At 41.6% G+C, this 14,600-nt stretch overlaps 1 protein-coding gene across 18 annotated transcripts in view; it reads right to left on the bottom strand.

The window, feature by feature from the left end:
• Nucleotides 1-1,672: 1,672 nt before the first annotated feature.
• The window catches only part of SMARCD3 (SWI/SNF related BAF chromatin remodeling complex subunit D3), a 93,540-nt gene continuing 80,612 nt past the window's right edge, over nucleotides 1,673-14,600 (bottom strand). For all 18 annotated transcript variants that reach the window (XM_068673019.1, XM_068673028.1, XM_068673021.1 and 15 more), the window contains 4 exons: nucleotides 11,795-11,930; nucleotides 7,327-7,449; nucleotides 6,013-6,114; nucleotides 1,673-5,914 (listed from right to left, as the gene is read on the bottom strand). In XM_068673019.1, coding sequence (XP_068529120.1) covers nucleotides 5,861-5,914; nucleotides 6,013-6,114; nucleotides 7,327-7,449; nucleotides 11,795-11,930 — 415 coding nt within the window. In that variant the 3' untranslated portion in view covers nucleotides 1,673-5,860. The remainder of the gene's footprint in view (nucleotides 5,915-6,012; nucleotides 6,115-7,326; nucleotides 7,450-11,794; nucleotides 11,931-14,600) is intronic.

A 14,600-nucleotide genomic window follows, 5' to 3' on the forward strand; every position in this document is an offset into this window, starting at 1 on the left:
AACTGTAAATCTTAATTCCTTCTCTGAATCCTGGAAAAACAGCCTGCCTGTTGCTGCTCTAAAAGGAAGGGGATAAAAATGCATAGGACTGTTGTTACTATAAGGTATGATTGCTGTTATTGCTACTTGCTTTTCCACAGAATCATCTAGGTTGGAAGACACCTCCAAGGTCACCAAGTCCAACTTCCGATCTAACACTAACAAGTCCTCCACTAAACTCCCTTTCCAGGAATTGTGTAAACACTTTTTTTCAAGTGCAAAATTAAATTTTGTCTCAGATACTGAAATTTCCTACATAAACTTCCAAATGGAAATTTCCCCACTCTAGTTGGAGTATCTAGATAGACATTTATGAGTTTTTAACATCTGTTTGCTTTCTTCTGGAGCATCTGTTTCTTCTTTCTTTCCTGGAGAAAAGGAGGCTCAGGGGCGACCTTATTGCTCTCTACAGGTACCTTAAAGGAGGCTGTAGAGAGGTGGGGGTTGGTCTGTTCTCCCACGTGCCTGGTGACAGGATGAGGGGGAATGGGCTAAAGTTGCGCCAGGGGAGTTTTAGGTTATATGTTAGGAAGAACTTCTTTACTGAAAGGGTTGTTAGGCACTGGAACGGGCTGCCCAGGGAGGTGGTGGAGTCACCATCCCTGGAAGTCTTTAAAAGACGTTTAGATGTAGAGCTTAGGGATATGGGTTAGTGGGGACTGTTAGTGTTAGGTCAGAAGTTGGACTCGATGATCTTGAGGTCTCTTCCAACCTACAAATTCTGTGATTCTCAAAAAAAGGTTACTACTTCTGCTTCCCATTTCACTCAGTTGCTAAAATAATTCTAGGCCTTCCTTTCCTTTTTTACATTCTCTCTTCTTTTTAGTCTTCACCCACCCCACTTCTTGATATTGTTCTCTCTTGAAAGTCTATTGAGCTAAGAAATTTTGACCCTTAAAACAAACAAATAAAAACTCTTCATTGAGCTGGTGAATTGCAGCTTGTTCATCCTGTCAAATGTTTCTAATATTATTGATTGTTTGTATGGAACCTCTGTTGGAAGTCTGCTAGCTGTTTGCATAGCTTTCTCCAGCCTCCTCTCAGCATCCAAGCTCTAGCCCCAGCTGCAACTTCTTTATTGATTAAAACTAATAATAATGGTGCTAATTGTACACCAAATGACCAAGCAAGAAACCAGACCTCTCCAATGTTAAGGATTTCCCATCTTCATCACGTATTCATTATGGAAACAGCACCAGAAGATTAAACTTGGTGACACAGCTCTCATTGTTGTCAAGTCCACTTAAAACCTGTATGTGTGTGCCCCTCCTTATGCGTGTGCACATACATGTGGACAGAAATCCAGAAACTTGAGACCATTAGAGTCTTCATCAGGAGTAAGAAGAAACCAACTGCACCAAATTATCCCTCATATCAGTAGCAGAGCCCAGAGAGTAACATCTCATGTATCACTTCCACACCATGGACTGGTGTAAATGTGTGTCGTTAATTGGCCTTGGATTGATCTGTACTTCCCAGGTCTCTAAGCAGTTTCACATAGAAAGTGAGATCTTCCTAATCCTTAGGTAAAATTTTCTGTAAAAGAAATGTGTGAAAAAAATCTTCCAGCATTACTTTTACACAAAAGAAATGAAGTTTTCTTTTTTAAGAGGCATAAGGTAAGGGCAAGAGGTACAAAGAAACAAAGTATTTATTGTTAAAAGCTTTTCTACGACTCACTCAGCATCCAACAGTGAAGATAAGGTGACTACAGAGCAGAGGGAGTCTGTCCCCCACCTCTCCTTATGCATGTATTTGCTCACTCCCAAACCCACAGTTTTCTTTTTAATGGAGTACTTTTCTTCAGTGAGATCAGAAAAGGTGTTTATCATACAGGATCTGGCAGAACAGATACAGCCTATTAAACAACAGAGCAGTTACAGAAAGGAGACCTCCTTATTCAGGAAGAAAGGAGCCTTTTTTTTCCCCACTCATCTCTTTGCACTGCCATAAAAGGGCTCTCAACACAAAGAGGTTAAAAAGGAAAAAAGAAAAAGAAAAAGAAAAAGAAAAAGAAAAAGAAAAAGAAAAAGAAAAAGAAAAAGAAAAAGAAAAAGAAAAAGAAAAAGAAAAAGAAAAAGAAAAAGAAAAAGAAAAAGAAAAAGAAAAAGAAAAAGAAAAAGAAGAGAAACCACCACCTGACTACATTTTAAGCAAAATTCGAAGCCCTAGGATATACACCAATAATTTCACTCAGCTTCATCAGAATAAATTCTAAACAGTGTGGTGTAGAAAAGCTGTCAGCTGAAACCATGCGTGCACTAGAACTGCCAATGCTGATAAGTGAAATAGCTGAATCCCTACTGATAACAGTAGGAGAAGTTTTGGCAATGTGTCTCAGAACTTAAATGCAGAACATTTGGCTGTACCCTGCATGCCCATTTCCCAAGCTCTATACCAGTTGAGACTGACTCTTGCTCCTGCCCTCTATATGTATACATATACACATGCACACAAAATATACAAAATCACATAGACTGTGCTAGTTGCAACATTAATCTGCATGTTATCCTGTGCTTTGACTTAATGGCACTTCAGTGGCTCCCACCTTTCTCTTTCCTTTTACCACTGCTGTATTCTCCTCTCTATTCTGGCACTTTGCTTCCACAAACACTTGTTTTTCCTTTAACTGCCATGCCAACGCTTCAGCTCCAAGATATATTTCCCTTCTACTGGTACTCCAGGAATTGTTTTAACCTTGTCCTAGTTTTATGCTATATTTTCTAACAATCATCTATATTATCATCTATAAATTTAACTACATCTATGCACATATATATATTTTTTTTTATTGCAGTATGCACAGATTTGTATCGTACCGTGGCAGAAACCAAAGACCACAAGTAACAGTCTTGTCATCTTTAATACCCAAAAAAGCCCACCATCCTGAAATTAAAATAAATTTATCATTCAAAATCTGCTGGAATTACATGCCTATTCAGTACTACCGACTTTCATTTCCACATGCCCAAGCTGCATTTGGTCCAGTTCCTCCCAGAATTGTCCAATTGTTTCTCCTCGAATATAATGTCTGTTTTTGCTAAAAGCAAGCTCCTGGCTACACTCCTGGAATGGAAGATAACATTTCTCTCTATGTCTCTTCAGTAAAAGGCTCAAACTGCTTCCGAGCATGGAATAAAAGAATCAAACTCTCAAACACCATTTTAATCAAAATGAAGACACCTGACAGCTATTCCTAAGACTCTTCTTTGGTGACAAGTCTTTTTATGGGCAGGAAGAATATGTACAGTGAGATATATGAATTTTGGATTCGTATTTTCGAATTTTGGATTGCTATGTACAGTGGCCAAATCATGCACGAGCATGCGTGTGCACAAACATGCACGTGTGTATACACTTCAGCATAGCATTGGTGCTTAACATTGCTTCACCTTCCAGTGGTGCTGCTTGGAATGCACTGGTCAGCAACACATTGCTTCATTACTTTGTTCTGAAAGAGGCTTGGAAACAGACCTATACAATTATTTTTAAAGAGAGATTCTAAAAGCAGATTGGGCTCCATTATTTTGCCAGCTGTGGCATATGACTGGATTTTTTCTGTACAAATATTTGCCATTCATATGGCAAAGTTCTCAAAAATAAAATTCACTGGCAGACATCCTGCAGGCATCTATCCCATCCCATTCCTTTCTCATATCCTCGTTTATTTTTCTCGGCATTTATTACTCCTGGAGATCTGAATACATCCCCTGAATGTAGCTGCTCTGTTTACCACATACAGAAAAAGTTTTATACACTGGACAGCATGCACACAACTGACACAGCAGCATAACAAATACGGAAGCACAGTAGCAGATGATCCCCACTGTTTTCCCTCAGTGTTTGCTGGTAGTCCAATTAGCAGAGTCCTACAGCACATAAGATTTTAAGTTGTTAACTGTTTGGCAACCTCTCAGTCTCTACCAGTTTAAGACTGCAGGATTTCAGGTTTTAGTGTAAAAAAGAGGTTATAACACACACACAAAAAAATCCAAGCCAAGCCATTCCCAGGAAAAGGCCTTGGGCAAAGAGGTACAGCTGTGCTTTTCCTTACACCAGTGGTTTTGCATGGTTGTACTGCCATCATATGACCAATCATATGTAAATTTTTCAAGACACCTCTGAACGCAGTGGACAGAGTAAAAGCTATGGCACTGGTAATGTGAAAGCAGAGGTATTAAATAAAGGGGTGGGAGGGAAGACTCTCTCTTCTGTGACTAGACAGAAGAAACTTTTCTTTCAAATATGAAAGAAATCAGCAAAGACAGCAGAAGAGAAAAGGACAATACCATAGCAAAATTAATTACTTAGAAGAGCTGCCTCCCTTCCTTAACACATGTGAACTTGACTCTATTTCCAGGAAAGTGAAAGAAAGGAGATGAAGAGGAGAAGCCTAGAAAAGGATTTTGAGTGCTACATTATCAGGACACAGTTATACTTTGGCAGCTGCTTTTTAGACTAGAAAACATGCTGGATCATTAATTACAAACCAATCTATGCACTACAAAAGGTGGAATGGGGGGAAGGATTTAATGAAGATGTCCCTGGTTCCAGCTAAATATGTTGTAATTCTGATAGTCTGAATTTGTCATATATTTGAAAACAAGGTGATTTCTAAGGGATAGTTCCTCTATGCTATTTAAGGCTTCAAAACTCAACAGCATCTTATACAACTAGCACATATCATGTATGGGGAAACTGAATAGGAAGAGGCAGTTTACCTATGATCAAAATGTGAGACTAACCCAGGAACTCTGTTGACATCTTGAAGTAAAGAGAAAACTGCCATGTTACATGAAGTTTAAGCCTCTTGGATTCTAAATCAACTTAACAGTTAGGGAAGTTTTTTTTTCAGTCCTGATCCCTAATGGCACACAAGGAGAGAAATGTTTAAGAAATCTCGTATTTTACCTATAGACTTATCGTTAATATCCACTGTGTTCAAGGCAGATATCAGCAAAGCACCATTAGGTTATTTGCATTTTCTAAGAATGCCTTTTTTCTTGCTTCAACTTCAGCTTTTCTAACCCCACTGATACTAAGAATGCCTAGGAGGCTCTCATGCTGGAGATAGTTTTCTTCCTCTTTCTACTGCATGTTGATCATACCCATGAAACTGTCTAGTGATACATAATTCAGTCTACCTTTCACTGCAGGGGCAAGGGAAAGAGGAAGTATTAAAGTTTGCAGAAGAAATGTCCTGACTATATTTTTTCCTTCCAGAGAGGCTCTTCATTCTAGGATTGAAAATCATCCTAGTTTGTTATTTCACACGGTGCGATGGCTTCTTACACTGGTCCAGCTGAAGTGAAAACTCTGTTCAGGAACGCAAAGCATTCCACAGCTATCAGGACTATCTTGTCTTATTCCAGAGAAGTTACTATTTGAGAATCTTAGGTAACAGAATGAGAATTACCTTTATTTCTCTTAATCTGTAGTCTCCTACAACACTCAACTCAACCTCCCCCATCAATACCACCCATGATTCTATGCATAGCCCATAAGGATTTGCTGTGTAGTGTCTGAACTTTCCACTGGAACTCAATGATGCCGGTTGATGAATGAATCTTTAATCTTCTTTAACATTGACACCTGTATGGAGCACAGGAATCTTCTGCTGTCTATGGCCTGGAATGGTTTGAGACACCTCCCGTGGGCAGTTTTTTCAAAGGTCACTCTAAAGCTGGTGTTCTGACTGGTTTGTCGATGGTACATTCCCATCCAGTCAGGAAGCAGGTCCATGTGTAACAGTGAGCTAAGTAACACTGAGAAGTCCACTCGTTCTGTGGTCATGATGCCAATGGGATCTTTTGAGCAATACTTATGTGTTGCGCACTCCCAGAGACTGTTCCAGTTCCTGCCGGCGCTGCTGAATCTGAAAGAAAAAGAGAAACTGTGCAGTTCAGCAGATTCTATTGTTCAGTGGTAGGATGACTCATTTATGAACTATCCACGTGGCTAATTCCTTCACACCTTGCAGTAGAAATATCTGCTCACAGCCTCTTGAGACCATGGCTCATGATAAAATTCAGCTCTGCGTTCTTCCTCTGGGTTTCCAACTACATCAGTCATCACCTGTGACAAAAATAAAAATACTTTTCACTATAGCTATTCTACCACATGGAGAAACATTTACATTTACCTAGAGTCAAAAATTAATGACACTACTGCATTAAAATTCTCAGGACTGATCTCTATGCCCAAGGCAAATGGACAATGGCATGCATTGGACATAGCCTTAAAGAGGAAAGGCTCTAACATTTTAACAGCATTGACAGTTTAGTTCCAGGGTCCCAGGAAAAGTACCCTAGCACTGTATATTTTACTTGCAGATATATCCAAAGAACCTTGGCACAACTGTAAACAACAGGAAATTGTGAAGGTATTCATGTCAGACTGAAATGTAAAATTATTGGCATATTCTGCAGGGTACTGTTTTACAGTGTCAGTTCTGATGCCAGCAGGGCAGAGTATTACCAAAAAGGCCCTTTTGGAACTGGATGTCAGTCAGGGAGAGCATTGAACAACTGTTCCATATATGCAACTAGAGAAGCACCACCACCACACTTCAGTTTGTAAGCTCTTCAAGCTACAGGTATATTTAAACATTCTTTTAGATGTCCATTCCCTTTCTGAATATAAATCATAACAACAATCATAATCTTAACAGTAAATCTTTGCAAGATTATTGATTAACAAACAAGACATTTATATTTGAAAGATAATTATTACATAAAAATAATTTCCTGACTTCATTAACATAATGGGTCTTGATGCGTCTGATTTAAAGATACAAAGTGTGAAACTTTATGAGAAAAATATTCTTTTTGGCTGGCAAACAAATGAAATTCCTTACATTACATACCTTGGGTTTCTCAAAACTAAACTCAAAGGCATCTGATACTTATTCTGCTATTTCTTAAATAAGATTACATTTTGAAAACCAATAAAACACCCAAATAGTGTTATTTTGCTATAGGATCCTCCTGATTAGTTTTATATAGCTTTAATTTTACAGAGTACACCAACACATCTCTGCACTTTGATCTTACTGTCTAACCACAAATTCACCTACAATCCCCATTATGCACTGCTATACCACTAGAAGAGAAATACAGCCTAACCGGTCTTTCCTGCATACTTTCTGCTCTGGGATAGTAGTATTACACTCATCGTTTTTTCCACCGATTTTCTATCCTGGATATTTTAGCTATACATCTGTACACATTTAACTAATGTTCTTACATTCTGGTTTTACTTCTTCATTCTTCTTCAACCTTAGCTCACCTTAAGATCCCTACTTTGGGATCGAAGAAGGTCTTGGATGTACCCTTTAGGATCTTTGGAGAAACTCAGCATGAAATCACGTTGTATTTTTAACTGATTTATGGATTCGATTGTCTCGTGAATCTGAAGAAAAAAATAAAGCAGATGTTCTTTAATTCCTCTCATTTTTCTGCAACTCTGAGGTCAGTCCTGTTAATGTCTTTGTAGTTCTTTGTAATATACAAAGGTGACAATTCTACACCAAAGACTCATCCCATGGAATTTTCTCTTCAGAGTGGGAGTTAACCCTAGTGTTGCAATTACATTTTGGTTTCACATGTATTTTTGCAACATAAGCACATACAGGATTCTTCTTCACTTCCTGCACTGAACTACTGGATGGCACGCTACATGCAATACTGAAGAGCTAAGTCATGTCACTGTATAATGCAATGATTTCCTGTGTATAAGCAGTCTTTTTGAGAAGTCAGGGATTTTTCTGGAAAGGTGCTATATAATGTCTTTACGTATTGCCCAATGCAAGAAAGCAGTTACTCCCTTGATCAGTCAACATTATACCTTCAATATCCTGTGGTGATGCCTAAACTTTGTGTTCTAGTGATCGCTCAATCAAATCCATGTTAAATAAACTTACGTAACAGCCATGACTTCTAGAATTTTTCTTGTAAGAAAGACTATTAACGTCACCATGGCTACAAAAGGAGTGTGAATAATGAGAAACTGTGAGTATGGAAGGTTTATAGAAAATGAGTCATATCATCAAAAATATTATGAAAGAAATGGTTATTAACTAGCAGGGAAGAATATACACTACAAAGAGGAGTCAAGGTATGTTAATCAACCTGGATAACAAAATCAATTGTGATCAATGGGAGGACAACTAATGAATCATTTGCACATACCCAAACAGAAAAGCAACCTCTTACTATCCTGTTTCTCTAAAATTCTGTTTTGAGATTGCAGACCCATCTTGTTAAATCTCCTGTCCACATCTATTTTGCCAAAACATCTACTATGGCCAGACACAGAGGGAGGAAAATAATCCTCCCATGATCTGGCTATGCCACTAAGGGCATTGTAGGCAGAACTGTATGGTATGTTAACAGAAGAGAACGGCTGTCAACTTAAAACGTTCCTCATGTGGGAAAATGATGTAGCCAATGCTAGAGAGAAATCTCCTATTGGTGTGCACCAGTTTTCCACTAGGTGACTTACCCGGAAGTGACTTCAGTAACTTCACTAATCACAGCTTGCACTCTGCTGTAGAAAATGCTCAATAAAAAGGTGATAAAGACATGGTAAAGGGGGAGCTGGACTGGAAACATAATAATCCTTAGCATGCTGCATGAAAGCACATATAGGCTGGAAACTAACTGGCTGAGCACCTGCTCTGCTGAAACCTTTTGCTTTGACCTTTTCCAAGAACCACAGAACGGCAGATCTTGCAACGGTTACCAAAAATCTGCAGGACTGCTGGTATCCAAACTCTCTTTAAAACAGTATGAGGACAACAGTTTAACAAATTTGCGTTAGATGTAAACAAACAGAAACTTAGCATGACTCTGTATCACATGAATAATCTCTGGTCCATGATATCACACTTCTTCCCTTGGTTTGTGGAGCCACTTTTATTTATCTTTTGCCAGGGCAAATCAGCCATTTACACTCGTGCAAAAAACTGGCTAACAGTCCCCTTGCCTTGACATGAATCTCTAATGCAGCCTGCAGAGCTCACCACTGCTATAAGAGAGGTATGGTTATTTTAAGTGCACATAATCTTTGTTCAATAAACCAGGAAACAATTCTGCAAAACCGTTCCAAGTGATTTTTCTACTATTAATTTTCTACAGTTGCAGCTAGTCTAGTGAGCTGCTCTGCAGCAATGCAATGCCCAGCACACTAAAAGAATATGAGATTCTCTTAGCTTTCCCTCATATCAATATAGCAAGACACTATGACCTCTCAATAAAATGTTGTAGCCTAGGGACCTTCTAGGGACCTATAGTCTTGAAGGTACCTTCAAGATCATCTACTTCCAACCCCCCTTGCCATGGCAGGGGCACCTTCCACCAGACCAGGTTGCTCAAAGCCCCATCCAACCTGGCATTCATCACTTCCAGGGATGGGGCAACTAGGATGGATACAGACTTATCAATTTGCACTTCCGCAAAAAAAATTGCTCCTGTTATTCTTCCACAGCTAATCCTTCTTCATAACCCCAAGTCTTTTGAGTATCAAAACTTTCCCACTACTTCTCTAACTCAGCCTAGGCAACTTTGTTCTCATCTTCAATTTTTTATCATCTCTGGTTCCCATATCCAAATAATGTCTGACTTTATTTTTTTTTTCTCATATTTTTTCTAAGATAGAGATTTTCATATCATAAGATGCAGAAGTTAAAATTCCTGTAATACGTTTTAATTACAATTACATTTTTCTCTTTGGTCTTGCTAACTGTAATCCCACCTTATTTATATCCAGAAGAAGGCTGCTGCTGCTTGTTATGCTTACCGAACACCTTCTTAGTTGCTTCTGATTCTCAGCATAACAAAAAGAAAAAAAAAAAATCTGTGATGCCAGTCTTAATTGTCTACTTCTTATATTTTCAAAGCTGCATCTTTTTTTTTTTTTGTGCCAGATTAGAAGAAAGTAAGATCTGGATGTAAAATACTAGGTGGTGATTTGACTGTGTTAACTAAGGAACCTCATTAAAACAAAAAAAAAAGAGTAATGGGTCTCTTGTGCGCTGAGGATAAACTTGACAAACTTGTGCGCTGAGGAAAAGGTTAGGTAGTCAAACTCTGCCCATATTGAACTTCATGGAGCAATCCAACAACAACATCCACAAAGTCTGAATACCAGAGCATTTTTGGAGGGTTGCTGCCTATGTGTTATGGGACACATTATAGGATCTAGGGTAAGAGCATCTTGGGATTGCACTTGACATGGCACTTTTAGGGAATTAATCAAATGCGGGAAAAGGGATGGATCTGCGTGATTCAGGGAGGCACAACTGTGGGAAAATAGATATATAAAGGGCTAAAAGTCACTGGTTGTGTGTGAATGATTTGCTCATTGATATGCTTGTCCAGCCATCTCTATGCCTGACCAGAGCTATCTGTCCTACTGTGTTACCATATTCCATTTTTAACTCTTTTCCTAAGTGAGGAACTCCATTTTTATGTATGGGGGGAGCTCTATGTGCCAGCAACTGCAGCAAGACCATGGTTTGGAGGCCCATGTGCTTGAGTGCTGGCACCTGCAGCAGTGCAGGTGCGTGAATGTGTGAGCACTGGCAAAGAACAAGCTGAACTAGTCAGCAAGTAGGTAAGGTGGTCTGGGAGCCGTGGTGGGGTATGTGTCTGTAAGGATGAGACCACAGGAGAAGCTGGCAGTCAGACAGACCAAAGGAATCTCAGCCAGCCACTGGAGGAACCGTGGGGTCTGAGGGTCGCTAGGGACAAGACCCAGTGGTGTTTGTATGTGTGCACACATCGAAGGGTAAGACCACAGGGAAGTGGCAACTGGGGGACCAAGAGACTCCCAGCCAGCTGCGAATGTACGTGTGTGTGTATGGGTATGTTTGTGCCTCTGTGTGGATGTGCCTGTGTCTGTATGAACACTGGGAGTGCGGCTGCAGCCTCTGGGGCTTGTATGGCCAAGTGCCAGCAACTGGGAGACTGGGATCCAGAGGCAGCCAGTGGGTAGACAAAGTGCCCGAGACCAGCTGCAGGAGGGACATACCCCCACTAGCGGCCCTCCACGGAGTTCAGCCAGAGAGAGGATCAGGATGAGATTATTGGTTATCTTTGTGTTCATGTGAGGTCTCTCTGTATCCTGACTGTGTTGATCTGTGTGGCTGGCCCTGTATATATATATATATGTATATATATATATATATATATGTGGCGTATACGCACGCATGGGTGCATGTGTGTGTGTGCATGCCTACTGGGAATACATGCTCAGCCTCGTTGCTGGTTGGATCTGGATAATGGAGCTTTGGCAGCCTTGCCTCTCTCAGGCTGTAAGATCCAGCCTAATTCTCCTAACACATACCTTGGAAGACCATGCTTGATCCACATTGCCTGCTCTAATATGTTTTTAGTTGCAAACAAGACCTGTTAGTTTTCCACAGAGCACAATAGATTTACTAACTAGTTCAGAAAGATCTGAAATCCTACAGCACCTAGAGTGGCACATAATTTATGTTGCCTGCCAGGGTACTCATTATGCTGCCTGCAAAACACTTGTAACATTTTTACAACTATATCAGGCCCTGGATTAAATCTTAAGAGCAAACCCCACCCACCCCACTGCATTTCCATTGCATGTGACTTATTCAACCCTTGGAAGCACATCTAAATGAGCAATCCCTTTCTCACATTAGTCCCTTTGATACACGGCACCAAACCCCACGGAAGTTATAAAACGTGTATACATATGCCATGTGATACTGGGGCAGTACCTTGTTGTCCAATGCTGTAATCTCCTGTTGATTAGCTGTTGAGAGAAGAAAACTACTCATCTGTCCCTTTAATGGGTCTTCAACTTCTACATCTATGTCGTAACAAGCCGTCTTCTTCTGATCATTGGGGTCAACACTATGGAGAGGATAATAGAAGATTGTGAAAACTGGCATAATGAGTCAGAGTAAATAGCCATCCAGCCCAGAAAATACTCTTTCAAAAAAACTGTTGCAGATGCTGTGAGAAGAGTTTAAGAACAGGGTACCTTTACACATATTATGTATACATGCGTCATATATATATCGGTGGTGGTGAACTGGCTGGTGGCTGGTGATGAACTGGTTAAACACTAGAGTTCAAAGTGTTGTAGTGATGTGTGGCTACATCCCTCTGGCAGACAGTCACTAGCAGTGTTTCCCAGGGCTCAGTTCTACGGCCAGTTCTGTTCAACATTTTTATCAATGATCTGGATGCAGGAGCTGAAGGCATCTTCAGCAAGTTTGGTGATGATACTACACTGGGAGGTGCTGTTGACTCTCTAGAAACAAGAGGCCTTGCAGAGGGATCTAAACAGACTGAAACATTGGGCAATCAGCAATGAAATTCAGCAAGGGTAAAGGGTTCTGCACCTAGGACTGAGGAATCATAGAATCAGCTAGGTTGGCAATGACCTCCAAGATCATCTGGCCCAACCATCCCCCTACCACCAGTATCACCCACTAAACCAAGTCCCTAAGCACCAGGTCCATCCTTTCCTTAAACACCCCCAGGGACAGTGACTCTGCCACCTCCCTGGTCAACCCGTTCTAATGCCTAACTGCTCTTTCTGAGAAGAAATATCTCCTAATTTCCGATCGAAACCTCCCCTGATGCAACTTCAGCCCCTTCCCCCTTGTCCTATCACCAGGCATGTGGGAGAATAGACCTATACCCACCTCGCTACAGCCTGCTTTAAGGTACTGTCCTGGTTTCAGTTAGGACAGAGTTAATTTTTTTCCTAGTAGCTGGTAGAATGCTATATTTTGGCTTAATTTTCCTCCTAGTAGCTAATAGGGTGCTGTGTTTCGGCTTAGGATGAGAAGAGTGCTGATAACACCCCGATGTTTTAATTGTTGCAGAGCAGTGCTTATACCAAGCCAAGGACGTCTCAGCCTTTTGCTCTGTCCTGCCAACGGGCCGGCTGGGGGTGCAGCAAGAGCTGGGAGGGGACAGACCCGGGACAGGTGACCCAAACTAGCCACAGGGGTATTCCATCCCATCTGACGTCATGCTAAACAATATATAGGGGTGGCTAGCCGGGGGAGGGGGGCTGGACTGCTTGGGGTTAGGCTGGGCATCGGTCAGTGGGTGGTGAGCAATTGCATTGTGCATCACTTGTTTGTACACATTATTACTAGTAGTACTATTATCATCATTGTATTATTATTATTATTATTATTATTATTATTATTATTATTATTATTATTATTATTATTATTATTATTTTCCTGTCTTATTAAACTGTCTTTATCTCAACTCATGGGCTTCACTTTCCATGTCTCTCCCCCATCCCAGAGAGGGAGGGGGGAGGGTGAGCGAACGGCTGCGTGGTGTTTAGCTGCCGGCCGGGTTAAACCAGGTACCTGTAGAGAGCAATAAGGTCGCCCCTGAGCCTCCTCTTCTCCAGGCTGAACAAACCCAGCTCCCTCAGCCGCTCCTCGTAGGACTTGTTCTCCAGGCCCCTCACCAGCTTCGTTGCCCTTCTCTGGACCTGCTCAAGCACCTCGATGTCCTTCTTGTAGCGAGGGGCCCAAAACTGAACACAGTACTCAAGGTGCGGCCTCACCAGAGCCGAGTACAGGGGGACGATCACCTCCCTAGCCCTGCTGGTCACACTGTTTCTGATACAAGCCAGGATGCCGTTGGACTTCTTGGCCACCTGAGCACACTGCTGGCTCGTATTCAGCTATCAACCAATACTCCCAGGTCCTTCTCCTCTGCACAGCTTTCCAGCCACTCTGCCCCAAGCCTGTAGTGCTGGATGGGGTTATTATGGCCAAAGTGCAGGACCTGGCACTTAGCCATGTTGAACCTCATCCTATAGGCCCTTACCCATCGATTCAACCTTTCCAGGTCCCTCTGCAGGGCATTCCTACCCTCTGGCAGATCAGTACTTCCCCCTAACTTGGCATTGTCTGAAACCTTACTGAGGGTGCACTCAATTCCCTCATCCAAATAATTAATAAAATATTAATATTAAAGAGAATGGGCCCCAACATTGACCCCTGGGGAACACCACTTGTGACTGGTCGCCAGCTGGATTTCACTCCATTCACCACCAGTCTCTGGGCTTGGCCATCCAGCCAGTTTTTAACCCAGCAAAGCGTATACCTGCCTGAGCCATGGGCTGCCCACTTCTCCAGGAGAATACTTTGGCAGACTGTGTCAAAGGCCTTGCTGAAGTCTAGGTAGACCACGTCAACAGCCTTTCCCTCATCCAGACAGGTCACCCGGGCATAGAAGGAGATGAGGCTGGTCAGGCAGGACTTGCCTCTCATGAGCCCCAGGTTGTCTTGCACATGCTGTGTGATTACACTCAAGATGACCTGTTCCATCACCTTCCCTGGCACCAACATCAAGCTGACAGGCCTGCAGTCGCCCAGGTCTTCCTTACAACTCTTCTTATAGATGGACGTCATGTTAGCAGGTCTCCAGTCCTCATCCGGGACCTCTCTGGATGACCAAGACTGCTGATAGATGATGGAAAGCAGCCCAGCAATCGCACCCACAAACTCCCTCAGCACCCTTAGGTGGATCCCATCTGGC

This window comes from Anas acuta, chromosome 2 (assembly GCF_963932015.1).
Source record: "Anas acuta chromosome 2, bAnaAcu1.1, whole genome shotgun sequence".
Lineage (NCBI taxonomy): Eukaryota > Metazoa > Chordata > Aves > Anseriformes > Anatidae > Anas > Anas acuta.